Below are 26,409 nucleotides of genomic sequence, written 5' to 3' on the forward strand. Positions count from 1 at the left end.
GTTTTTTTTAGGTCTCTCAGTTGGGTGAGTTTATATTCTTTTTACCCTGGTATTATTGCGCGTTATACAAATATCACAATTTATTAGACATTTAATACACAGTATGTTGAACCTAATTGTTAAAATGTAAAAATGCACGTGACACTGAACAAGATCTAAACTTATTGGGAAAGAGTTTTGACAATCTGTGTTATCCTTATGTGTGCATCCACGCTCAGGCATAACAGTACAGTAATCAAGACATTAAAACATCCCCAAACAGTGAATTTCATTTCTTACCACAAAATTAGACTAAAAGAATAACTTATTTTATAAGGGAACGTTTTTCATTCACTCTTAAATTTTTAATTTCCATCCAAAATAGAACCAAAATAAAATATCTCTAGCTAAATAAATACTATTGACATTTCGTAAAAATATAAAGCTGTTCTGTCAACAGTGCAATCTTATGTACATACAAAAGAATATATCATGTTCAGAACAAAAACTGCTTAGGACCCCTTACATGAACTGTAAAATACTGAAGGTGTTAGTTACATTTAATAGTTTGTGTTAGTTTAGACATATATATAAACTAAACAGTGTCCAATAATGAAGAATGGGACTGGCAACAGACCTTTCAGAACACCAGAAGTAAGAAGAACTATTTTTATAGTATAAACAGTACTTAAAAAAAGTAACTGATTTGATTATAATAGAAGTGTAGTAACCATGTTTTATTTTCATTTTTATGACCACAGTTTTACTACAAATACCATAGTTAAACTATGGTTCATGTAGCAAAATCATGGCTAATTTGTAACTAGAATAACCATGATTCTTTGGTTTTATTTAGAGTAAAACCACTGTTAATTTTCTTAATGGACATACTGATAACATTGCTTGAGATGTATCTCTCGAATGACTAAATTTTCCTTGTTTTACAAACCAACAGCTAAAAAAATGTTGTCTTGGTTTCCTCTAGTTCCTTAATTCAGTTAAAAGAGTTAAACAGTAAAGGGGTTCGGCAAAATGCAGGCAAAATATCAATTGTCTATTGTTAATAATGTAGCAATATTTAAAGCACAGCACACACAGAAGCCACTTTCAAACCAAGCAGCTGTTTCCCTGAACCAGGAGCAAAATCTGCATGAAAAAATCTTTAAAAATGATCAAAGAAATTCATTAATTTGTTAATATCTATACAGAAAAATTTACTGCATTTACTGTACACTGACAGCAATAGCAATTTAGTTATCTGCAGCTAGCAGACGGTTCTATTAGATTTGACTGGATCATGTGAGTTTTGTTCTCAAGGTTCAGTATCCCTGCTTTGTTTTGCTATAAAATGGTACCATAGAGCTAAACTAGCATTACAATATAGTGTTGATAATGTTTTGATGTGCACAAACATAATACTTGCTTATACAAGGAACTAAAGAGAAAATGAACATTGGTGTACTGAGATTTGTGCAAATGGTCTTGGTTTTTGCAAGAACCAACATGTAATAAAAATGGGAAGACATAAAGAAAGTAATGTTAGACTGAGCTATGTGGGAACAAATCCGGTGAAGGAAAAAGTTCACAGCTTGTAGTTGAACAAAAATGGTCACAGATTATGTCCTTTTTATCGTCTCCAAAATAAGTGACCAAAAGCATCTCAATCAATTCCACTCCAGTGACCTATGGATGTGCATTCTCAGTGCAGTCTTTTTTTTTTTAGAAAACACAAGAGACTGTTTTAAGTCACGCAGACGCTGCATGTGCTGATGCTATCGAGCTGGTTCTCTTCAGTGAGAACAGTACTGTAAGGAACAGAGTTAAAGGGCTCCATGTTCACTCTAGTCAGCCAGAAACTGTAGAAGGTGGGGGAATATTGGCACGTGCCAAGCGGACCTTGGCACTCCACAAACGGCTGACTGTGGAATTCCTGCAAACAGCTTCCTGTTGATGCCAGAGACGGTCCCCCTCCCTCGTCCCCTGATCCTGTATGCTGGAACGAAGAAATAAAGTTGCATCATGTTAATTGTTCAAAATGTAAAGAGATACACAGTACCATCAAAACATAACACTGAATATCAAAACATGCAATATTGTGAAATGTTTTTACAATTTAAAATAACTGTTTTCCATTTTAAAATATTATGATATGTAATTTATTTCTGTAATACAAAGCTGAATTTCAGCATGATTTCTCCAGTCTTCAGTGACACATGGTCCTTCAGAAATCATTCTAAAATGCTGATTTGTCTAGAAACAATTCTTAACATTACTAAACATTATTTTCATAAAAAAAAAAGATCAGTGTTGAAAACAGCCTAATATTTTGTGTGGAAACAGTTCTTTTTCTTTTCTTTTCCAGGATTAGGTAGAAAACTTCTGTAAAATGATTCATGTTTTTACTGAAAGTATTAATTTTCTTACATACTGTACATAGACTAATGTTTATAGTTTATTCTGACTGAAAATGATATCAGCATGCTGCAAACATAAAAACTAGCTATGCTAGCATAATAAATCTTGAATGGTTCATGTTTAACCAAATGTCTTTTTAAATATACATTTTAACACCAAATGTTTTCTTTATTTAAATGTATTAGTATAAAGAAATTTACTTCACCAAAATTAGGTAATTTAAGGCATTAGGAATGCATCTAAATGCCTAAAAAATATGATGAGTCGTACTTCTCTTCCCTTACCATAAGAAATGAATATCCGACCCAGAGTGTTCTCCAATTGAATGGACACTCTGGTGTATTCCCGTCTTGACTGTGTAATGTAATGGCTGGCGATGACACCTCACACACCACACACCTGCTGATGTGTGGTTGAATTTCCATCCCCCTCAGGGTGGAATTCGAGGGAATTGAGGCGTTTGTAGACAGCCAATAAGATTTGTCGTTGCGGCTGGCATAATCACATCCATTCATATTACAGCAGGAGAATGGTAGTGTGCTGAACATACGTAAACAGGAACCTGCTTGGCCTGGTGAAAACACACAAAAACACGTTTGAACATTATTGTTATCTGTATTGTGTATTGTATTGTTATCAGGGTTATTATAATTAACTAAAACTCTAAACTGAAAGTTTTATTGTTGACTGAAATAAATATGATCTTTTTATATTTCAGCTATTGCCAAAGCAACACTTCTCATTTTCATTTAGTTTAACTTGATGCACTAAAAAAAAATAAAATTAAAACTGAAATAACAATTAATTAAAACAAAAATAGAAATATTTAAAAGAAATAAAATGACAAAAAACACTTAAAAATTACTAAACTAATTACAATATATATTTTTTTAAAGTCCCACAAGATATTCTCAAAAACATTTTCATTACATGAAATAAACATTAACTGAAATAAAATTAAATAATAATAATAAATTTTAAAAAAATCACCAGTTGATTTAACTAGTAAAATTTTTTTTTTTCATTTAATCCACACAAAAAAAATAAAAATAATAATTGACACACACACACACACACACATACATATATATATATATATATATATATATATATATATATATATATAAAGAAATGACAACAAATAACTAAAACATTAACTGAAGTTATGAAAAAAAAAATAATGATATGAAATAAAACAAATAAAAAATAATAGTATTTCAATGATACTAAAATAACTGGTTATTATAGCTCTGTTTCAAAACCTAGTGAGCTTTACCTAGACAGCATTTTATGGAATCATAGCTGCTTTTGAGTGTGATTGTGTTTATTAGCCACATACCCAGGTCTTGTATGTGTGCTCTTTCCTGAGCCTCCAGATATAGTAGACTGTAGCCGTTCCATAACTCTGCTAGACCCGAAGGACAAGTGGGCACAATCTCAGACTGGCTGTGTATCACCAAAAGGAAGCCAGAGGAAGACGGTCCAGGAGGACCCTCATCACCAACTGATCCTTGTGGTCCTGGCATGGAAAAATAAATTTATGGACAAATGGTTGGGTCGATGTGAGTCGCTCTGGACAAAAACATCTGCTAAATAAATGAATGTAAATGTAGTGGATGAATGATGGCAGGAGGAAACAGGATACAGCAGTGGCACGCACAGTTGAGACAATAATTACTGTAAGTTGTTAACAATATACAAAAACACACCCTGAGATCCTTTTGCTCCTTTCTCGCCGATCTCTCCAGGGTTTCCAGATAGTCCCTGTGGTCCTTCTGGCCCAGTAGGTCCAGAAATCCCAGAATCTCCTTTTTGTCCCTTAATACCTGAGCAAAAATAGGCAGTGTTCATCCAAACACAAACAATTCTGCTCATTTACTTACCCTCTTTTGCACTTCTGCACGTTCAAACATTAAGATTCTGACATCAATGTATACACACACACTTTATTACTTATTATATACACACATTATTTTAATAGCAGTCTTGGCATTGAAGAAGTAGTGTTATTTTGGTATTACCATATTGACCCAAATATAAGACGACCCTGATTATAAGAAGACCTCCCATTTTTCAGATGTACCTTTTTGAAAACCAAATATATTTTTTTCTCTCTCTCCTTCTCTCTCTCTGTAAAATTAATTTTTTCTTACATTTTTTTCATATTGCATATTTTTCCTATTTTCATTTTAGTTTTAAAAGTATGTTAAATACTGATAAAATGTACCAAAAATATAATATAATACATTTAAAAATATACACTTTTTGATATACCATAAAAACAACAGGTAGCCCATTTGAATTATATTAAATTTAGTTCATCCATCTCATAGTAGCCTACCAAAATTTTACTAAATGTAGAAGTGAAATCTTTATATAAATTTATATATATATATATATATATATATATATATATATATATATATATATATATATATATATATATATATATATATATATATATATATATATATATATTAATTCTTTCCTATATTAATTTTAGTGACATACTGTATATACAGCTTTAATACATTTTTAATTCACTGAAACTTATTTTCACTGAAAACAAATCACTTAAAAAGGGCTAGTCATTTTCACAAATAATAAAAAAAAGTATTTATAGTAAAAAGTATTTCAATAATCTTATAATCTATAAATTTATGGTTTTCATCTAATATTTACATTTTATTTTAATTTAATCAATTTCAGTTATTTTGAATTTAGTTAACAATAACACCTCTGCCAAGAATGGGAAATGTTTCATTATCTTATGAAAATAAACATGCTGGGATTAAATTGAACTGTACCATTTGGACCCTCAGTACCATTAGGTCCATGTTCACCAGCTTCACCAACCGGGCCAGGTGCACCAGGAGCACCAGGAGGACCCGGAAGAAGGGGACAAGGAGTAGGGGGAATTATGACAGTCCCAGGGTCTCCTTTAAGCCCTACACATAGAAAGATATAAGGTATAAATCATAACTTTTCTGATTCATAAGATGGTCAGCTTGAGGATCTGAAGGCTTCAATGACCTGGGTCCCCTATGTCTCCTTTTGGACCACAGAGTCCTCGGGGGCCACAATCGCCTCTGGTGCCAGGGAGTCCTGGAAGGCCCATAAGTCCACATTGTCCTCTTTCACCTGTGGAATAATAATAATAGAACAATCCGAATGACACAACTGTGAACTTAAAGTGGCTGCAGGAGCCTTTTTCATGCAATTATATATTTGTCCATTGTGTGGTGCTCTTGTATGGTATATTAGGACATTTGGTGAATGAGACAACAGGTAACAGGTGTGCATTGGTAGTAGGGAAGCACACAGTTTTTGACTGTTCAGGATCATGGTAATACAGTAGATGCTGACCATGCTTATTGAATTAGATGTGTTAGAATGAGCTGAACAGTTTGTGCTGAGTCTAAAAGGTACAGACTTGATACTCACATTCTGTGAACTAGAAAATGACACCACTCCTATTACTATTACCAGCAGCTTAGTGAAAAGCTAATGCAGTGGCCCCAAAACATTTTGGACTCATAAGCCAAACTTTTAATAAAAGCTGTTTCCTTTACCTTTTGGACCTTTTAGTCCTTCGCACCCTGGGAGGCCACTGAGCCCACACGATCCTCTTTCTCCTTTACACCCTGGGTCTCCTTTACAACCTGGGTCACCACAATCCCCGTTCACTGTGAACACACAGCCTGCCTCTCCTTGCTCTCCCTTGGGCCCTTCAAACAGCAAAACATTCACCATAAACATACAGTAATACACAATTCTATTTATAAACACGTAGCCTACATAGGCACATTACAGTTTGTCTTCCTGATTTGTATCAGTGCTATCCAACTTAGACCTCAAATTCTATTCGTACGCAACATTTGTGCCTCCAAATGTCCACACACACCTGGAGGTCCATCTGGCCCAGCACAACCCCGTTCTCCACAAGGTCCATGTTTAGGAGTCTTACATTCTGGACCACGACAGCCTGGAGGACCCATTGGACCAGGGTCTCCTATTAAAAACAAGAAAAGTAGAAAGACAAGGCAGTGTGGATTAAAGTAGATCATGAAAATGTGATTGTGGTGCCTGATTTACAATCTACAATTCTGCTTGTTAAGACATTGAAATTAGCCAACAGTATCATAGAAACAAAATGCACTACCATTCAAAAATGTTCAGTCGGTATATATTTCATTGCCGCATTTTTATGAAACTGAAAGGGAAGCCTCCTGTACAGTCATACAGCAATCGTCACTATTAGAAATTATGAATTGAATAGGATTATGAGTTATGTACCTTGGCACCCACACTTTCCATTGGGACCTCGAACACCTGTTTGTGATGGGCCTCGCAACCCTGGGTCTCCTGGAGTGCCCTTGTCTCCGGTCAGCCCTTTATTGCCCCTACAACCGTTTATACCCTGTCCTGAAGGACAATGAAAGAGAGAGGGAATGACAAGGATGTTTTCAAGCTGGCAATATCAAAACCAACTTCTGACAGCACAAACAAATTGCGAATGAATCTCACCTCGACACCCCTTTTCACCGTTGTACCCCTCCAGGCCGTCCAGTCCATGGAGTCCTGGGGGCCCCGGAGGTCCTGAATATGATTTTTTTTTTGTTGTTTAAAATTTATATATGATTGTTCTAGTTTTAAAATTTATGTCAGCATCAGTTTATTTGAACATAGCATAAGTATTCAAACCTCTAAGGCCAATCCTTCCTGGGTTTCCCTTAGGGCCCGGGGGACCTGGACATCCAGGGGGACCTTCTGGACCATGTCTTCCACAAGGACCTGGGGGCCCAACGACTCCTGAAAAGCATAAGGTGCATTAATATAGGTTTAAGATGTTCATACACAGCTATGTGCATATGTTAATTTAGAGCCTGATGTATCCATTTAACAATGGGTATTTTACCTGGAGGTCCAGTCAGGCCATTGTTTCCAGGTGGTCCAGGTGGACCAGAGCATCCCCTAGGCCCTTGTGGGCCAGGGTCACCGCAGTCTCCTTCACCACCAGGAGGAGCTATTGTGAAGAAAGAGAATGTTTCTACAGCTCTATCAGTTTCCCCATGCATTACTGTATTATAGAAATATATATTAAAGTACATGAACGAAAGAGGACAATAGGATGAACACTACCTGACACGCCTCTGTCTCCACATGGCCCTATCTCACCTATTAGTCCTGGCTCACAAATAGATTCACCTTTGTCACCTATACAAGACAGTACAAGAAGGTTTTTCAATAAATATAACTTCAAAGGAGAGTTGAATGTGCAGATTGAATATAATGGGTCATATGTTGGAATATGTACACATACACTGTTCAGAGGTTTGGGGTCAGTATGACTTTGTTGACAGTAAAAACTCCTACTTTGTTACAAAAGATTCTATATTTTAAATAAATGGGGTTCTTTTAAACTTTAAAAAACTAGCATGGTTTACTCAAATATTAAGCCGCAAAACAGTTTTCAACATTGATAGTGATAAGAAACATTTTGAAGGGTTGTGTTGGTTTGAGTATGCAAGGTTTCAAGCATTGTATTTTACCTTTAGGACCATCAAACCCAGGGAAACCAGGGGTTCCTGGCAGACCACACGATCCAGGATCACCCTACAAAGAAACAAGCTTTAATGACTACGATTTACATATAGTTATAGTTCATTTACATAAGCCGTGTTTACCTACACATATATATATATATATCTGTCAGGACAATCAAAGCAACAACAAAATTCAAATAATTTGACAAAAAGATTCATATTTAAAAAAAGACCTTCCACTCACCTGATCACCATTATCACCTGGAAATCCCACAATTCCCTTTGGCCCACGCTGCCCACGTGCACCAGGCACACCGCACAGCCCAGGAATGCCTGCCGGTCCACACTGGCCACATTCAGACCCAGGAGGTCCATTACGTCCCGCACACCCAGGTTGTCCAGGTGGACCTGGGTCCCCCTTATTACCTGCAAGTAAACCACAAGAACTGGTGAAGTTTTTTTTTCTCTCCCAAGGTTAAAAACCTTTATAGGATTTGAGTATCTGTTATAGATTTACCCCTTTCTCCACAGAAACCATTCTCTCCACCAGGTCCAGGTGGCCCTACCTGGCCTTTCAATAGCACTGGAGTTATGTCTCCCAGAGGTCCTGGAGGTCCAATGCATCCTGTGAAATACAAGAAACATTTAAGAACGTATATTTAATACATTTAACTGCCATCATCACATTAGAACTGACCTAAAGCATGACAATATAGCATTTTATAGTGTTTTAAAGTACCTTTCTGGCCCTTGGTTCCGTTTACCCCTGGGCAACCTGGATATCCACTGAAACCCCTGATGCCTTTCGGTCCAGGAGGCCCTAAAGGGCCAGTCCTCCCTTTGTTACCAGGACAGCCATCTTGACCAGGACATCCAGGCAAACCTGAGTTGCAATACCACATGAAAACTGAGAAAACCTCTTTATATCTATTTCTAAATAGTTATAATGTACATACTGTACATTTAAATGGGAATTTGATATAACACACTTCAAAAAAATATATAAAATATTTTAGTGTTGAAACTAATGTCCACATAAATATAAACAGTATACAGTACTTTGCTCAAAAGTTTGTATATATATATATATATATATATATATATATATAATGTATTAACTATTAATATTAACACAACAATAATGACATTTAATATCAATATCATTAATAATAATTATCATTTTTGACATTAACAAATTAATGCTTTTATTCAACAAGAATGCTTCAGTTTCACAAATCCAAAAATATTTCCTCAAAAATATTCAGCAGCTGTTTTTGGCTTTTTGATAATAATATGAAATATTTATTGATCGGCAAATCAGCATATTAGAATAATTTCTGAAAGATCATGTGACATTAAAGACTGGAGTAATGGCTAATACAGCTTTGCATCAAAGGAATAAATGACTAAATAAATGAAATTCAATTATAAATGAAATTAAAATAAACAATTTTTATTGTAATAATATTTCACAATATTACTGTATTTTGTATTAAATAAATGTGATATTGAGCATAAGAGACTTCTTTCAAAAATGTAAAACTAAAAACTAGCATTGACGGTAACATCCATCTTAACTGTACATTTGTTCCAGTTAAGCAAAATGTTGCAAAACACAGTTATGCAATTTGTTTAAATGTCACATGACAGATCACATTTATTGAATGAAGAGCCGCTCATCAGACCTGTGGAAAGATTCTTTACCCTTTGGTCCAGGGCATCCAGGGTTTCCACAGTCCCCTTCGAATCCTGGAGGTCCCTGAAGGCCTGCACATCCTTGATTGCCCGGGGTACCAAGCATACCACATTGTCCTTTGGCTCCAATGCATGAAGATCCTGGCTCCCCGGGCGATCCTTTCTCTCCAGGGCACCCTAACACAGAAAAGTGGCATAATTATGAGAATAATCTTAACAAGCCTCTGTTCATACAGTGGTCTCTACTCACCTCTTGGTCCAGTGAAGCCTGGTGGTCCTGTATTACCAGGTGGACCAGCTTGTCCTTTGTCACAGTGCTCTGGTCTCCCACCTGGGCAACCAGGGGCTCCTGGTGTACCATCTATTCCGTTTTCCCCTTTTCTACCAGGAAAACCAGGAACTCCACATGCACCTGCAGAAAAAAATTAAAATAAAAAAGATTAAAATTGATTATACTAGTATTTACTAGGATATTTTCAGATATTTTCAACCATTATTGCTGTTTTCCAGATATTACTCAACTCTCAGTGTCTCAGTGTGGTACCTTGCAATCCATTTGGTCCAGTAGGTCCAGGGACACCTTTAGGGCCCTGACATCCCTGAATTCCAGAGGGCCCTTTCGGTCCTGGAGCCCCTGTAATACAGTCGCCAGAACACCCTTTCAGACCCTGGCATCCACGATTGCCAGGTGTGCCAGGAGAGCCACAAACACTCTGGCCATCTGGGCCAGTGTCACCAGGATCTCCTGAACATCCAACTGGACCTGCAGATGAGATAACAGGGATATTAGATTTTTGTAATACTTTCTAACTTAATGCGCTCTAGTCGAGTTGATAGTGAGGATATATCATGCAGGTACAGAATAATTAATAAATGCATGCTGAATAGAATAAAACCTTGTATGCTCTACCTGTAAGACCTGTTACCCTACAGTCACCAGGGTCTCCAATCTCTCCCTTGGGACCACATGGTCCATTCTGTCCGATGCATCCTGGATTTCCAAGCTTACCTTTCTCACCTGGAAGAAAACATGAAGGTTTTGGTCATATGCAGTATCCTATAACTACTCTATCATCAGTGTCATGATATTTCTACTTTAAGAATTGGTCCCCTTTCAATTCATATATTTGTAGTTTAAGAGAAAGAGGAATTTAGTCAAAAAAAGATTTACTTCATTAGTTCAACATACATTTTGCAACAAAACATCAACTGCATAAAGTATGATCTTGATATGTAGAATACATTTGGAAGTTAAGAAATAAAGACCATATTGATTTCAAATTTACAACTATTTCTCTAATTTATCTTATTTCTCTAAACTAAGTTTATTTTGTCAAAGGTCTTAAAATTCACACATTTTTGCACAGATTTTGTGACCACTAAATGTCCATTTCATCGTTTTCAATTAATTTTATTACCATCAATAAAATATCCACATTTTAATCTACTGATTATATAATTTACCAAGTTATAACCACAAAAGTGCAATCTATAATTAATCAAACTAGATCTAGAATTAAAATTGGCACGCAATGAGCAAAAGTATGTAAAATATAATACAATTTGTAAAAGACTTTGAGGTAAATGTACACTTCTAAGGTACTCTACTCTTATTCTTTCAGTTGTGTCTTTTTTTCAACCAAACTGAGAGAGGTCTCACTCTTTCATACAAAAAATATTTCAATATATATTTACCTTTACAACCAGGCATCCCTTTGCAACCAGGGGCTCCACGTATGCCAGGTCCACAGGGCAGTGTATCACCTACCAAACAAAACAATTTGAGATGTGCTCAGTTTTATTTTATTTTTAAAGAAATTATTGCCGACTTTTGAATGGTAGTGTGCATTACTCATCATTAACAGATTTCAACATCCTTTATACTGATGCTGGTTTTCAACATATTGTATAACTGTACAGAGCTGAAATAGTGGCTGGATATCAATTTATCATAAATTATAAACCTTACTCAGCTTTGTGACTCTTACCTTGAACGCCTTTAGGACCAGGAGGTCCCGTCTGGCCTTGAGGTCCTTGGCACCCTTGTTGCCCCCGTCGCCCAACTGACCCCATCATATTCGGGCCAGGAAGACCAGCTGGACCTCTTACACCCCTCACACCAGCAGCCCCTGGACACCCCCTGTCACCCGGTGGACCAACAATACAATCTCCCTGGGAAGGATTTTAGTTTTTTTTTAAAGAAACTAATTAATGACAGCAAATTATTGTTAATATAAATCATCTTAAACCATCCTAAAGGGAAGGTTCAACAATGACCTGTCCAATAACATGTCATTGAGTATTACAGGATTTATTTATTCATTAATTTAAAATTTTCAATGTTGACTGATACTTAGGTCAGCCACTAAATTTTACCACAGCTTCTATATAATATATATATATATATATATATATATATATATATATATATATATATATATATAATTTCATAATTGTTTAAATGTCTTACCATAGGTCCAGGATCTCCAGGGGCACCAATCTTCCCATCAGCTCCTTCCCTCCCACTACATCCTGGTTTTCCACATGATCCAACAGATCCTTCATCACCTTTATCCCCTTTAACATAATGCAAAAATGTCTTAAGTTCTGATAACTGCATATCAGTTTGTACGTAAAATAAAGATGAGAGATTTGATAGATAACTTAAGAAAAAGAGAAGAAATACACAAATTCTGACAATGATTGGGGATAAAGAAACTGCATTATAGTTGAATTAGCAGGCATTTAACATAACAGTTAAGTCTGTGTTATAGTATCAAACTTATACTTAGATGTTAGACCATTGTGAGTCTTAAAATGTTTACGAAATTAAAATAATCTATTAAGGGCAAATATGTTTCACCCTTTCTGCACATCATCATCACATCTCCTTTCTCTCCTTTAGCCCCTCTGACACCTATGAAGCCTCTGGGACCCTGAGAAACAACAACAGACACAAACAAAAATAAGTACACACACATACACAAGTACCATACAAAAAAAAAAAAAAAAAAAGAATTCTACATTTATTTCAACCACGTTTACGTACAGCTACACCTCTCAAACCCATCTTTCCAGTGGGTCCAACATCGCCAGGAGGACCCTGACAGCCTGTTTTCCCAGGACAACCAGGGACACCAGGAGGCCCTGGAGGGCCCGGATCTCCTGGTAAATCACCAAGTGGGTCACATGCACATCCCCCATCAGGACCTGACAGGAAACACAAAGAACATAAGTGCATGTGCTTATACTTGGGTTAGAAAAGATGCACCCTTTGCTGTCTTCTAATGGACACTAATATACACTACACACAACGTTATAGTTGGGACAAAAGAATGAAAAATATTCAGCACCATGGACAGCACAATATAAGACCTTCCTCTGTTCAATCATTAAAAGATTTTGGCTAACTTGATAATGCTTTCATCTACAAATGAGATACATGTTTAAAAAATTCAAGAGATAAAGTATAGACAGTAATACACAGTATAGTACATTATGTACACTAAAAATTTTTGGACAATTAGGATCAATGTGAAATTTTTTTAAGTATTCTTATTATAAAAACTCACCTTTTCTTCCCTGAACACCTTTTAATCCAGGAGGCCCTCTATATCCACCCTGTCCAGTTTCTCCACGTTCACCAGTCAGGCAGTAGTAACCTGTATCACAGACCCAAACTCTCATCACAGTGTATTAGTTGTATTTCTTAAGAATGATAGTGTTACTCTCAAAGTTGCGTGTCTTACATATTTAAGGTGTGATGTTACATGCTTATGGGTGTAAGATAAATGTATGTAGCATGTGACAGTATAAACATTGTGCTCACCACAAACTGTTCACTCGAAAGACACGACGAGACAAATGTTCACACCGTAACAGGATGGACACACAAAAGACAACATGCAAACAGGCAAACAAAAAATAAGGATGAAAGGTTTTTGAAGGGCATACAATAACTTCAGTGTTGATGCACACTTATGTACATTATCAATAATGTCAACAAATTGAGACATAGGTTAGTGTGTCTACACTAAACATGATAAATGTTTTATTAATATTAAGAACAAATTAAATAAAAACAGCAAAATATTTCAAAAGACATCTTCAGAAAGGCAAATCAAAAAGTCAACAAAAACATTATTGGAACTAAATAAACATGCATGCAGTTTATACAGGTTTGTACAGATAGTTTCAATATGACAATTCGTCAGGGCTGATTAAAACAGAAAATGTAACAATTTGAATGGGGAAAAAATCCACATCTACTCACCAGAATTCCCAGGATTTCCACATTGTCCTTTGGGTCCAGGGCAGCCCGGTTTTCCAGGTTCCCCTAGAGGAAAAGAGATTGTATGTTAATAAATTATATTACAAAACCATAAAAAATATCTTCTTCTATCTTTTTTTTTTTTTTTTTTACATTTAAATTGAAAGAATGAGAAAATAGTACACTACAGTAAGAAAGTTTGGGATCCTAAAGTTTTTTATTAATTGATTTATTAAAGAATGGATTGATTAAATGCAAAATAAAAAATAAAATAAAAAAAACACATTTATAATGTTACAAAAGATTTATATTTCAAATAAATACTGTTCTTTTGAACTTTCTATTAATCAAAGAATTCTAAAACAAATGCATAATGACAAAATATATTGCAGAATATCGCAATATATTTAAAATCACAATAATATTGTATTGTGACACAAGTATCGTGATAATATCGTATTGTGGGGCCTCTGGTAATTCCTACCCATAACATGCATACTTATCCTATTTTGGACAAAACTACTGATCTTTGAATACGATTATTAATAAATCCACAAAGACCTACAGCTTTAGTGTCCCTCAAATCCCAAAAATGATGTAATTTTTCATATGATTAAAGCCAAAAAACTGTAATGAAAAAGTACCGTCAGTTCAAAACAAGAAAAAATAAATAAAAATAAATGTATTACTGGCCCTAACATGTCAGTCACACAAATAATATAATACGTCTTTCAAATCATTAGAATGTCTATTAAAATTAAATATTTTGGCAAGCAAACAAAAAATCTGAAATATTACCATTTAAGAGTGACCCGCATAGGTTTCCTGGGTCACCTTTTTCTCCTTTCAGTCCATTAAGACCTGGCAGACCACATTCACCCTCTGGACCTAAAAGCGGATCAGAGTTAGAAAGAGAATCGAGAAAAGAAAGAAAAACGCACACTAAGACGTCTAAGACAACACTTATGATTTACAATATATAAATAACATACAAATATATATAGATAATATTTAAGATAATTCACACCTGTTATACATGCTCCTGAATCACCAGGGGGTCCAGGTATACCCGGCATCCCTCTATCCCCAGGAAGTCCCGCTGCACAAGGAAGCCCACGATCTCCAGGTGGTCCTACAGTACACATAAAATAAATACACACAATTGAATACTTTTTAAATGAAATATCATATATACATTTTAAAATGATCTTGTATAATTTAAATGCATATTATACATTTAATATATAAAAATATGATGTATAAAAAAGATATATCAAAAACCCAAGCAGACCTGCCTCATCTGAAACTCTCAATATAAAGCATTCTAGTTTGCACAGCTAATTTAAGTAAAGTGAAATGCTCTTCAAGCTAAATACTGTACCTAACCACATACCGTACAGTACATTTCACATGTGTTTGTTCTAATCTCAACTCCATTACCTATCACATGGTTGTAATAGCACTCTGGGTTTCCTTTAGGTCCGGGGTCACCTGAGCAGCCCTGTTACATATTCACAGTTGCAGTTTCAGCAGACAAATTACAATATACTGAAGGCAACTCTTTCTAAAAGAGTTAAAACTCTGATTAGTCAGAATCTGTGTCTGACCTTTGGCCCTTGGATGCCACATAGACCAGGAAGACCAATATCCCCACATGGACCCTGTATATGTAAAAACATAACATCAGAATTGACATGCAGTTTAATTCAATGAACCATTCATTTCAAAATACATAAGTCATTATTAATAATAATTCTGAAGGATTATGAAGTGTACTTTAGGTCCTGGAGAGCTTCTTCTGCCTGGACATCCAGGAAGGCCCTATTGTTTAAAAAAAAAAAAAAATACAACAACGCATATAACTGAAAAGTAAATAAAGAACGAATATAAGAGTTTTGGTTATAAAATTTGAAAAAATAATTTTCTGTCTTGCTTTCAAAATTGCTTTTTACTATTACATGGTTTATAGTCTTTATTGTTGATTTGAGGTGTTATGTTCGGCTGAATTGTGGTGTTGGTTTGTAGTGACTTAATTAATATGGAAACTAGTGACGAATCTTACTCTGGGACCAGAGAGCCCAATTATGCCTTTCTGTCCTTCTTCTCCCGGCGGCCCTTCACAACCCTGAAAACACATAGATGAATGTAAAACCATATTAACGAGCTCCAACTAACACAGATCACATATCAGGGCTTGATAAACTGATACATTCAAATAAATATACCGCAATACTCACCTCTGGCCCAGGTACCCCACAAATTCCTCTCGGTCCCTTTTTCCCCTATGAAAAAAGTTATAATATTCCACCATCATTTAGTTCTTGGAAGCTGCCTGGCATCCTTATAAAACCTCAACTACTGAAAACTCATTTCACATATGCAAGTATTACCTTATCGCCTTTTACACAGTCTTCTGGGTTAGGCTCCACATATTCAAATGGACCTGGTTCACCCTGAGGACCGTGGTCGCCCTGTAAGAGAATCAAGACGATGTTGTTAAACACAAATTCATGTATGATGGAAAGCTAATACTGTCATGCGGGTTACCTCATCTCCTTTCGGTCCTGGTAGTAACCTTCCTGGGTCTCCCTATGGAGAAACAGAACAAAATATCATCCAAGAACATTTATAATAATCTAAACGGCTTCATATCATGCACAGGTAGCAGAAGTGAAGCAGAAGCAGGAGTGCAAATGAAAAAATGTGAAGAAATCTAGGGCTGCTGCTGTACTTAAAAACCAGGTTTTCAAGCATATAAACTGTAAACTTTAGATAGAGAATCTTAAAATTCAGGGTAGTACATGCAAAACTCACCGGTGGGCCTCTTCGACCTGATAATCCTTGTAAACCCTACAATAATACAAGAAGAAGTAGACATTAAATTAAATATATATTAATATATACATAAAGATAATTTTTTTGCCATAACATTTAAACTTTTATGCCAAAACTGCATAAAAAGTCTCAGAAATGTGATAATCAACAAAAAACTTGTCATAATAGTATGAATGAATCAAAAATGGTGCTCTTTTGAAGAGTAATTGCTTTTCTCACCATAAATCCATCAGGTCCCATTTTTCCTGGAGGACCTCCTGGGCCACATAAACCTTTCAGTCCCTTTTTGCAAATGCAAACACAGACACACACAAACAAGCCTAACTAAGCAATAAAACTGCGCTAGTAAAGATCACACTAAAGTAATGCATTACAACTCATAAAAGAACTATTTTTTTGCACCCAGGACATACGTGTGGTCCAGAGATTCCAGAAAGTCCATCATCACCCTGTGAATGAGGTTAACAGGATTGTTGAGCATAAAAAAATTACAAAAACATTTCACTGTTTAGGAAATCAGCTGTGATTGCTTTTATATGAAACAGCACTGCTCATCCTCTGGACTGCATGCAGAATTTTAGTCAGCAGTAATAAAATATAAACACATAAACTTAATTTTTGGCATTACACTTACAGGTGTACCAGGAATGAAAGTTAAACTTGTAGACGTGTCTCCTTTGGCTCCTTTTAACCCAGGTAGTCCCTGAAACAAGAAAAAAAAAAGTGTCATGGACGTCATTTACTGCGGCAATGAACACACAAATTGAACCCAGTCAACACAGAAGATAAAATACAAATAATATGAAATACAATTAATATTGTAGAATAATTGCGTGTGAATAATAAAATGCCTGTAAAGTTTCTCATACCTTGGCTCCTGGGAGCCCGGGTCGTCCTATCTCACCATTCAACCCTAATTTCCCTCTGGCTCCGTTACAGCCATCCTTCCCTGGAAACCCAGGAGGACCACCAGGCCCTGGATGACCCTGGAAGATATAATTTCATATATTATGATATAATTTACAATAAATAAAAAAAAAATACATTTCACACATGCCTTATATATATACATACATACATATATATATATATGCACATACACATATATATTTCATACTAATCACTCATTACACAGAGCATTTCTGTTGTTGAATATTGTATGCAGACTGTCACTTACAGGCACTCCATCTAATGCAGCATGGCCTTTTTCTCCTTGAAATCCCTAATACAAAAGAGTGCTTGAATCGAGGTCCTTGTATTACATTTAATAAGAATTGTGTATGGATGAATATATACCTGGTCTCCTTTCGGGCCGGAGACCCCAGGCAATCCTACGGGTCCACTTCGACCCTTTTCACCATTAAGTCCTCGGGGGCCAGGCAAACCCCGAGGCCCCTGTGGGCCCTGCTGACCTAACACACCAGGATTCCCCTAGAAAACAATGAAGGTGAAGTTGAATTTTAATATAATGACATTATAGTAATACTCCATCCAACTCAACACACTCAGAAAAAAAAGGTACAAACTTAAAATCTTACTGACCCCAAACTTTTGAAGTGTAATGTATTTTTACGAAATAACCACAAGGGTGTGACAAAACATCAAGAACATATTACATTAACAGTGCTGTTGTGTTTCATCAGATACTGCTCTTAGCTTGATTGTGATTGGTCATTGATGTCAAGTGCTCTCATATTGTTTCAGAGTGAATTGACATTTATTTTAAGTGCTTTCTTAAGTGTTCTGAGTGTGACTGGTCAGTAGCTGTGTTGTATATTTTTGTATGTAATTGTCTATAATTGCGTGTACTACATAAAAACAACTGATTGTATCGCATCTAATTAGTGCTATAAAATTATATATTCGTTTAAAAAATGGAGGCAAAAAATGAAAAAATAAGACTATATACACTTGGTGAGAATGAATTTGTAATTTTCATGAGTGACTAACTATTTAGAATAACTGACTGAAACAACACACTGATGGGAACTAAGAACACACACACGCACACACACACACACACACACACACAGATGGGAACAGCAGTGGAACATTAGGATTTAGCAGTGTTTATACTCACACAGCAAAAATCCTCAAAAAAGTTCAGTTGCAAACGTGAAATTTTTTAACACTAGTTAATTACCTACTGCATACTTTTTAAAAATAGAATGTAAAACATTAAGCAACATCATAGTAAAAGATTTTTTTTCAAAACTTCATTTATTTGATCATAAATAGAGCTAAAAATATATATATATATTTTTTTAAATGAAACTGTTTTCTAATGGAATTACATTTACATTTAATAATTTAGCAGACAATAATCTATCCAAAGTATCACCAATTATAATATTTCAAATGTAATTTATTCCTGTGATGTAAAGCTGAATTTTCAGCATCATTGCTTCAGTCTTCAGGGTCACATGATACTTCAGAAATCATTCTAATATGCTGATTTGCTGCTTAATATTCTTTGGAAACCGCGTGTAGAGAATTCAGAAGAACAGTTTTTTTATGTAGTTTTTTTTTTAATAACATTATACAGTAAATATCTTTACTGTCACTTTAGACCAGTTATCAATCAAATTAAATCAATGATTTATTGCACTGTAAATAAAAATATAACTTTCCTTCTTTAAAAAAAAAAAACATATTAACATAACAAATAATTGAGCCTTTGTTAAATATGACATTAATCATCAGTTCACATGTGTCCACAGGTTGACAACAATTGGACATTCCCAAAACATGATACAGTGTTACAGAAATGACAGTTATAGGTTGATTGCGGTTTCATTTTAAACCTCTTGTAAGGAGTTATGTATGCTCTATGGATGACTTTGAAATGGATAAGACGATGAGACGAAGTTTTTAGACATTAAAGTTAGATTAGACCACACCCTCTCCCACTCGACTGATAAGTAAAATCTGTTAGTTCATGATTCCAGATATGTTTAATAGAAAGAGGCTTTGCAGTGTGATCATTAATTTACTATATATTAAAGAAACTGATGGCTGACCAGAGGATGGTGCGATCAAATCCCACATAAGATGAGAGGAAATAAGGGGATGCCCAGTGAACTCCATAGGCACTGAGAGCAGAACATAACTGAAAAAAGACAAAATATAATAATGCTGGTAAACAAAAGTCCTTGGTTATCATGTAAGTCACCGCAAATGTGTATGCAGTGTATTTTATGTGCCAGTAAGTAAAAATATCTTGGAGCCTATGTAGTTTAACCTTGTCAGCTTCCATAAGTCTCCGTGATGTTTCCATTTCAATTAAGTTGAAATTACAAATAATATAATTAAAAAATTTGGTACAGCCAATCCTCCTGAAAGTATAGGACACTGCAAAGTGACAAGTTTTATTCTGGGTCATTTACAATTCCAGATAGACTGGGAAAACATGGAATTGATCTCCTTAAAGTAGCCTGGAAGGAGGGGAAAGAGGCAGCATAGAAAAAAGAAAATTAAGCCAAGGTAACAAATTCATTTTGATGGTGGCAATTTTGCCTCGGAGAGAAACTTTATGATTATTCCATCTTTGAGTATTGCTTCTGATCTCGACTAAAATGTCATTACAATTTTCTCTAAATATGGTAATACCCAAATAAATGATAGAATCTTTAATGATTCTCATTATATATGATCCAGCTGTGATGGATATGTGCCATAGTATTCTTTAAAGGAGACATCAGATGCAAAAATTCACTTTTACATGGTGTTTGTATAGAAAAGTATCTTAGCAGTGTGTGGTCACAACCACCCTACAATGATAAAAATCAATTCAATCCTTTTTAACCCCCCAAAATCTTAAAGTCTCTATTATCAAGCCATTTAGATTTTCTGAGCAATATGATGTCATATTGATTAGGCCCTGCCCACTACCGCTGACGGACTGTCCACCATTATCTCCACGCTTGAGCAGCTGTAGCGACATTTCTCATAAGAGATGCACACATTTTGTAGTTTGCTGTAAAACTGAACCGCTTCTTTGAAAACTTGAAACCTTATAGGGTAATGCCAGTACAATAAACTGGAAAATTATCACTAATTATGCAAATTGCATGCAAATACTTACAAGCCTGCAGGCAGTATATAATGTGGTGAGAGCGACAATTGACTCAGAATCTAAGACTGAACACTTGCACTACCGATCAAGAAGCAATCACGACAGCCTTCAAAATGTTTCTTTCCTGCTCTCAGGGAACCAAGGTTACGACAATAACCAGAGATGTTCCCTTTCGAGGGAAGGTTCTTGTCAGTGAAAAGGACTGGTGAAAGGGGCTCGCGGCTTTCTGGTGGCAGTGGGCCTCATCCCTCTGAGGCCACAAGCAATGATCCTCAGAGTCCTCAAAAAGATCAGACTACGTTTTTTCCAACTCAAACCAAGAGCATTTCAAAGGTGAAGCAATTGGATTCATAAGAGCAAGAGATTTGCCTGTCCGACTTTATCTATTTTTTTTTTTTTTTAGTTTTTTCTTTCATTGTTTTTTGGGGTTTTATCATGGTGTGATGAGTGGGGCAGGGCCAAGAGCCATGGGAACGAGCGAGGCCGGTGGAGTAACTGATAATGAGTGACAACTGCGCCACTCACTGGTGGAGGAGCATCAGGCCTTCAAAGATGTCCAGTAGCATCGCATGGCACTGGGAGTGAGAGCCCTTTCAGCTGATTGAGGACAAAGAGGACCAAATTGCTCATGGATCATTGGAAGATGTCGCTCTTGCAAGGCGCTTTGATCCCATTCTTTATTTATGGCAGTGTTTTTGGGCAGAATTATGAGAGCCCACTCCATTGGTTGAAAAGCAACCCAACACATGGATGGTCTCAGGTTGCTCATATTTCAAGCATCACAACTGTTGTCAACATTGATTATAATAAGAAATGTTTTTGGAGCAGCAAATCAGCATATTAGAATGATTTCTGAAGGATGATGTGTCACTGAAGACGGAAGTAATTATGCTGAAAATTCAGCTTTGACATCACAGGAATAATTACATTTTAACATAGCCTAAAATAGAAAACAGTTATTTTAAATTACATTAATATGTCCCGATATTACTTTGTTTAACGTATTTTTCATCAAATGCAAATGCAGCCTTGGTGAGCATAAGAAACATCTTTTAGAAACATAAAACAAATTGAAAAGTGAAAAAAAAGAAAAAAAAAAGAAAGTAGTTTAGTTACTCGTTATCACAAAACTATCTTGTCTGGTGTTGAATGATGTCAATATGAAGATATTATATTTCATATTGATTATGATGTCATATTGTCCACAAAGTCAAATTCATGTAATGGACTTACCCTCTCTCCTTTGTGGGGGAAACACTGGCAGACGCTGCAGTCTCGACCGTCGCACCTTTCTGTCTTGTCTCCCTAAAATACAGAAATATATTTTCAGATATGAAATGAAACATACTCATACACATGTAGGCTCATATACACTGTGCATTCATGATGGAAACTCACAAATGATCTGTATCTATATTTGAAACTTTTAGAAGTCAACATTCATTGCTTGTATTTAATGCCTTCCTTAGATAGCACATGTATGTAGACATGGCTGGCGTAAGCTCAAATGCCGCTATAGGCAGAGCACGATCGTGCCGCCCCCACCTCACATTCACAATTAGGGATCCTTAAGGTGCATGTAAAAATAATATTTTTTTATCTAAAAAATATTATTACACTAAAAAAGCTAAATAGTCTTAAAAAAGCTAAACAGTCTTAACAATCAAGCAGTTTAGATTTTTTTAGAGCAAAAGGACGCCATACTGCCGGAGCCCCGCCCACAATGGACTGACTGACTATCCCTTTTAGCATATCTTTGCCCTCTTTGGTTATACACTGTCCCTCATTTTTTCCGCGCTCAAGCAGCTTTAGCGTAAACAAAGATTCGAAAGCAATGCAGGTGTTTTACAGTTGGATTTAAAAGTGAACATAAGATCATCACAATCTCCCGACATGAGAGACACTTTGGATGCTGTGGGTTAGTTTTGTTTTTGATGGTAATGTGCCAATGAATACACCTAAGTTAAATTTGTTTATGTCTGCTCAAATGTTTACTCTAGATTGCTTTCTGAACGAGGGACACTTCAAAGCAGGTTTTTCTTAATGACCACATGACGCACAGAGAGGTACAAAATCACTTTCCAAACTTTAACATTCACTGTTCCTCTATGGTTGAATGATATTTCCAATGTACCTGGACATCTCAGCCCTTTGCAATATTCAAGAAAAAGTTTTATTTTCCATGAGCAGTACTTCACCAAAAAAATTTTCTCACAATCAGGCCATCCAAGAAATTTTGCATTACATCACTTGCTCATCAATGGAGCATCTGCAGTCAATGGGTCAAAATGAAGACTCCAAACAGCTAATAATTATTTTAGCCATTTATTTTCAGTAATGCTTTAATGAGAGTTCACTGAATAAGTACTGATGTCCAATTCAATAATTAATTGTTCTTTTGATTCAAATCATTTCAGTGAATGTTTCAAGAGAGTTCACTGGAGAAGTGATGCTTGATTCAAAGATCAATCGTTTTTTTTAATCAGATCTTTTCGGCCAGTCTTTCAAGAGAGTTCACTGGAGAAGTAGTGACGTTCAATTCAAGAATAACTAGTTCTTTGCATTCAGTGATCTGATTTGATTGTTCAGTAGAAGAAAAGATTATAAGAAAACAAGATCTTTAATCGTTTCTATAGATTTCTGGATCCCTTATGCCATCATAGCTCCTTTGGATCATGTGACACAACTTCAAAGGCAGCTCTATACCAGTGAAATCAAAAGATGGGCGCATGTAAAAACAAATATTGCTTCCCCGGTTAACATTTTTGTTTTGCATCAACACATGATGACTTCATCAGTACCTCGATCTCACAATCAAACTAGAGGGGTGATCACACTAGAAATGATGCCTCACTGCCTGCATAAACAGCTGATTTCTTAATGTGTGGTCACGTTTACCATTTTTCTGCAACATTTTTTTTTTTTCAGGTGAAATCTAGTCATTTCCTCTCAGATTCCCAAAATGGACATAGTGATTGTAATGAAATAAGATGGGAAGAAGGTTATGTTTCAATGCTTTTATGTTTTCTTGCAAAAGTATTGCATCTGCCTGAGAACTTTTGCACTTAAGCTTTCATTTCCTTGTGAGTTCGTTAGCAAAACTTTTGTTCCCCTGACAGACTTCACATTCACTCCCAAATTGTATATATATACACTGTATATTATATAGTATAATAATATGAGGTTGGAGAAAAAAAAACTGTATTTCAGTGCTTTTGCAAGCAAACACATCATTTATTTTCTGAGAGAATGCTAAGTTTCTCAGGAGAATGCAACACTTTTGCAATAGAATGCATTTTTTGGGGGGAATGCAATATTTTTGGCCACAGAACACAAACACATTGAAATATAATTTTTCCTCGAATCATATTTGTTTTCATCATCATTAGGTCTTCCGTATTTCAGTAGGAATCTGAGTGTTTGGGAGTTTTCTGAGACAGCAATGTATTGATGTATTGGGCCCAAAATTTAATACGCTTTTTTATTTGAAGATATATGAAAACATTTTAACAAAGTTACTTGCACTTGCAGTTGATCAGCAGTTTCTAGCCATGCAGCCTTTCTCTCTGATTTTATAACAGCTGTACCTTTCATGAATTAAATATGAAAATAAATAATAGAAATCAGACTACATTTTAACTGATAAGAGGAACACACATTTAACTCATTTAAGGATGTATTAGCCAGCTTACATTTGATTTACGGTTACTGCTATGATAAAAATACACTCATATGTAGGATTAAAATTCAACATGTGTCACAGTTAATGTCCAACAACAAATATTTTAGCAGAATGCATATTTTATTAAAAATTATTGCGCTATTATTCTGTTGAGTTTCATCTGTTTAGTAGTACACAATGTCTTAAATGCATTAAACAGCACAAATATTCACAGTTTTTTCCATTGTGGATCGACTTGATCCATGATTGACACTAAGGGTTGCTTAAGAAAAAGCATGCACACTTTAATTCACGCTTTTCTTAGCATCTTTTATAAATATCTTTTTTTATGTCCCACAAAAGAAAGAAAGACTTGAGGATCAGTACATTATGACAGTTTTCATTTTTAGGTGACCTATCCCATTAACATGTTGGAAAGCTAAAGACAAAATATTCTAATAAGCATAAAAATATGCAGCACATACAATCTCAACTTTTATAATGTCCATCTGAACTTTGTAGGAAAAAAGCCTGACTGGGCCAGCAGTCTTATCTTATCATTGTGAAACCATTAAGACAACTTTATGAAGATAATACAAGGTAATACTCACCCCCAATGCTGTGTGTATGGTCATAAGTGCAAATAAAAGCCTCCTGCTGGAAAATAAATGAATGAGACATATTGAATAAAACATAAGTAATCAAGACAGAAAAAAAAAAGAAGTTAGGAGGCTCTTTTGGAGACATATACAGTAGTACCATTCAAAGGTGTAGGGTAGGTAAGATTATTTAATATTCTTGAAAGAAGTCTCTTAAGCTCACCAAGGCTGCATTTACTTGATCAAAAATACAGTGAAAAAAATTATATTGTAAAATATTATTACAATTATAAAAAAAACTGTTTTCTATTTTTATATATTTCAAAAATATAAAATGTATTTCTATAATAGCAAAGCTGAATTTTCAGCATCAGTACTCCAGTCTTCAGTCTCACATGACCCTTCAGAAATCATTCTAATATGCTGATTTTCTGCTCAAAAAAAAAAAAAAAAAAAAAATTATTCTTATTAATACTGAAAAAAAGTTGTGCTGATTAATTTTCTGTGAACTGTGACACATTTTTTCAGGATTATTTAAAATAAATCTTTTATAGCAATAGAATTTATTGCATCCTTGTTGCATAAAAAAAGAAAAGAAAAAAAAAAACACTTTTTAATGGTATTATATGCTATTGTCTATGTGTCATGCTCATAAAAGCAACATTACCCATGCCAGGTGATAGCAAACATAAATGCTGCCAACAGTGCTTAAATTAAATGTTTCTGATAAATGTGTTATTAGCAGTAGGGATATAATCAGCTGAATAGGATTTGTTTGATTTGACTGAATTATGTTAAATTTCTAAAGACTGCCTGCAAACAAGGATGATGGGAATACTAGGGACAATGGGGACTCTTACAAGAAAAGGTGGCTGGTGGAGGCATTCCGGTGGGGACGTGACATCTCAGCTGCACCTCAGGGCATGTGCTACCTGTTGATATATCCACTGCCTCAGAATGGTATGGTCAGAAATGTAGCTATGACTCCTGATGTCCCCACGGACAACTCATCCACCTAAGGGAAAAATCAAGAGATGGATGGATGGATGGATAAATCGCTGCATGCATATATTAATAAATAATGGTGTGAAAATTAGGTAAAGGCAGACAGATATACATTTAGATGTTACAGATATAATGTTTATATCCAGTGGCGGACAACACGGCGGGGATGAGAATGAAAGAGACTGAATCAATACAATTGATGGAGCTGAGAGAAAAAGTTGATCTTTCAGGATGGCTTCTTTTTCATGGCACACAAGACACAGACAATGACCAAACAAACTAGACAGCATGACAGACAGATGTATATACAGGAGATATAATCACATTAA

General features: G+C 35.4%; 1 protein-coding gene across 1 annotated transcript; it reads right to left on the minus strand.

Moving 5' to 3' along the window:
* Positions 1 to 171: 171 nt before the first annotated feature.
* Positions 172 to 26,083, minus strand: LOC128028831 (collagen alpha-4(IV) chain-like). Its single transcript, XM_052616161.1, has 44 exons — positions 25,936 to 26,083; positions 25,088 to 25,133; positions 22,049 to 22,120; positions 18,037 to 18,171; positions 17,918 to 17,962; positions 17,610 to 17,726; positions 17,375 to 17,443; positions 17,154 to 17,189; positions 16,453 to 16,494; positions 16,296 to 16,376; positions 16,143 to 16,187; positions 15,968 to 16,030; positions 15,513 to 15,566; positions 15,346 to 15,406; positions 14,933 to 15,037; positions 14,704 to 14,793; positions 13,909 to 13,971; positions 13,208 to 13,297; positions 12,685 to 12,845; positions 12,499 to 12,571; positions 12,106 to 12,212; positions 11,624 to 11,807; positions 11,331 to 11,399; positions 10,546 to 10,653; positions 10,180 to 10,398; positions 9,886 to 10,047; positions 9,645 to 9,812; positions 8,680 to 8,823; positions 8,458 to 8,565; positions 8,185 to 8,366; positions 7,947 to 8,010; positions 7,537 to 7,611; positions 7,313 to 7,420; positions 7,099 to 7,206; positions 6,922 to 6,993; positions 6,691 to 6,819; positions 6,299 to 6,406; positions 5,967 to 6,122; positions 5,428 to 5,535; positions 5,202 to 5,342; positions 4,104 to 4,220; positions 3,734 to 3,913; positions 2,679 to 2,965; positions 172 to 1,972 (listed from the first exon to the last, which is right to left on the minus strand). The coding sequence occupies exons 1-44, from the start codon at positions 25,977 to 25,979 to the stop codon at positions 1,721 to 1,723; spliced, it is 4,848 nt and encodes a 1,615-aa protein (XP_052472121.1). The 5' UTR covers positions 25,980 to 26,083; the 3' UTR covers positions 172 to 1,720.
* Positions 26,084 to 26,409: the final 326 nt, after the last annotated feature.

This window comes from Carassius gibelio, chromosome A15 (assembly GCF_023724105.1).
Source record: "Carassius gibelio isolate Cgi1373 ecotype wild population from Czech Republic chromosome A15, carGib1.2-hapl.c, whole genome shotgun sequence".
Classification (NCBI taxonomy): Eukaryota; Metazoa; Chordata; class Actinopteri; order Cypriniformes; family Cyprinidae; genus Carassius; species Carassius gibelio.

Excerpts from the sequence above, each read along its gene's own strand:
- LOC128028831 (XM_052616161.1), bottom strand. The coding sequence starts at position 25,979 with ATGTCACGTCCCCACCGGAATGCCTCCACCAGCCACCTTTTCTT. Across the intron at positions 16,495-17,153 it reads CTGGAATCTCTGGACCACAC|GGAGACCCAGGAAGGTTACT; the intron begins GTATGTCCTGGG and ends GTTTCTCCATAG. Across the intron at positions 16,188-16,295 it reads ACTGTGTAAAAGGCGATAAG|GGGAAAAAGGGACCGAGAGG; the intron begins GTAATACTTGCA and ends CTTTTTTCATAG.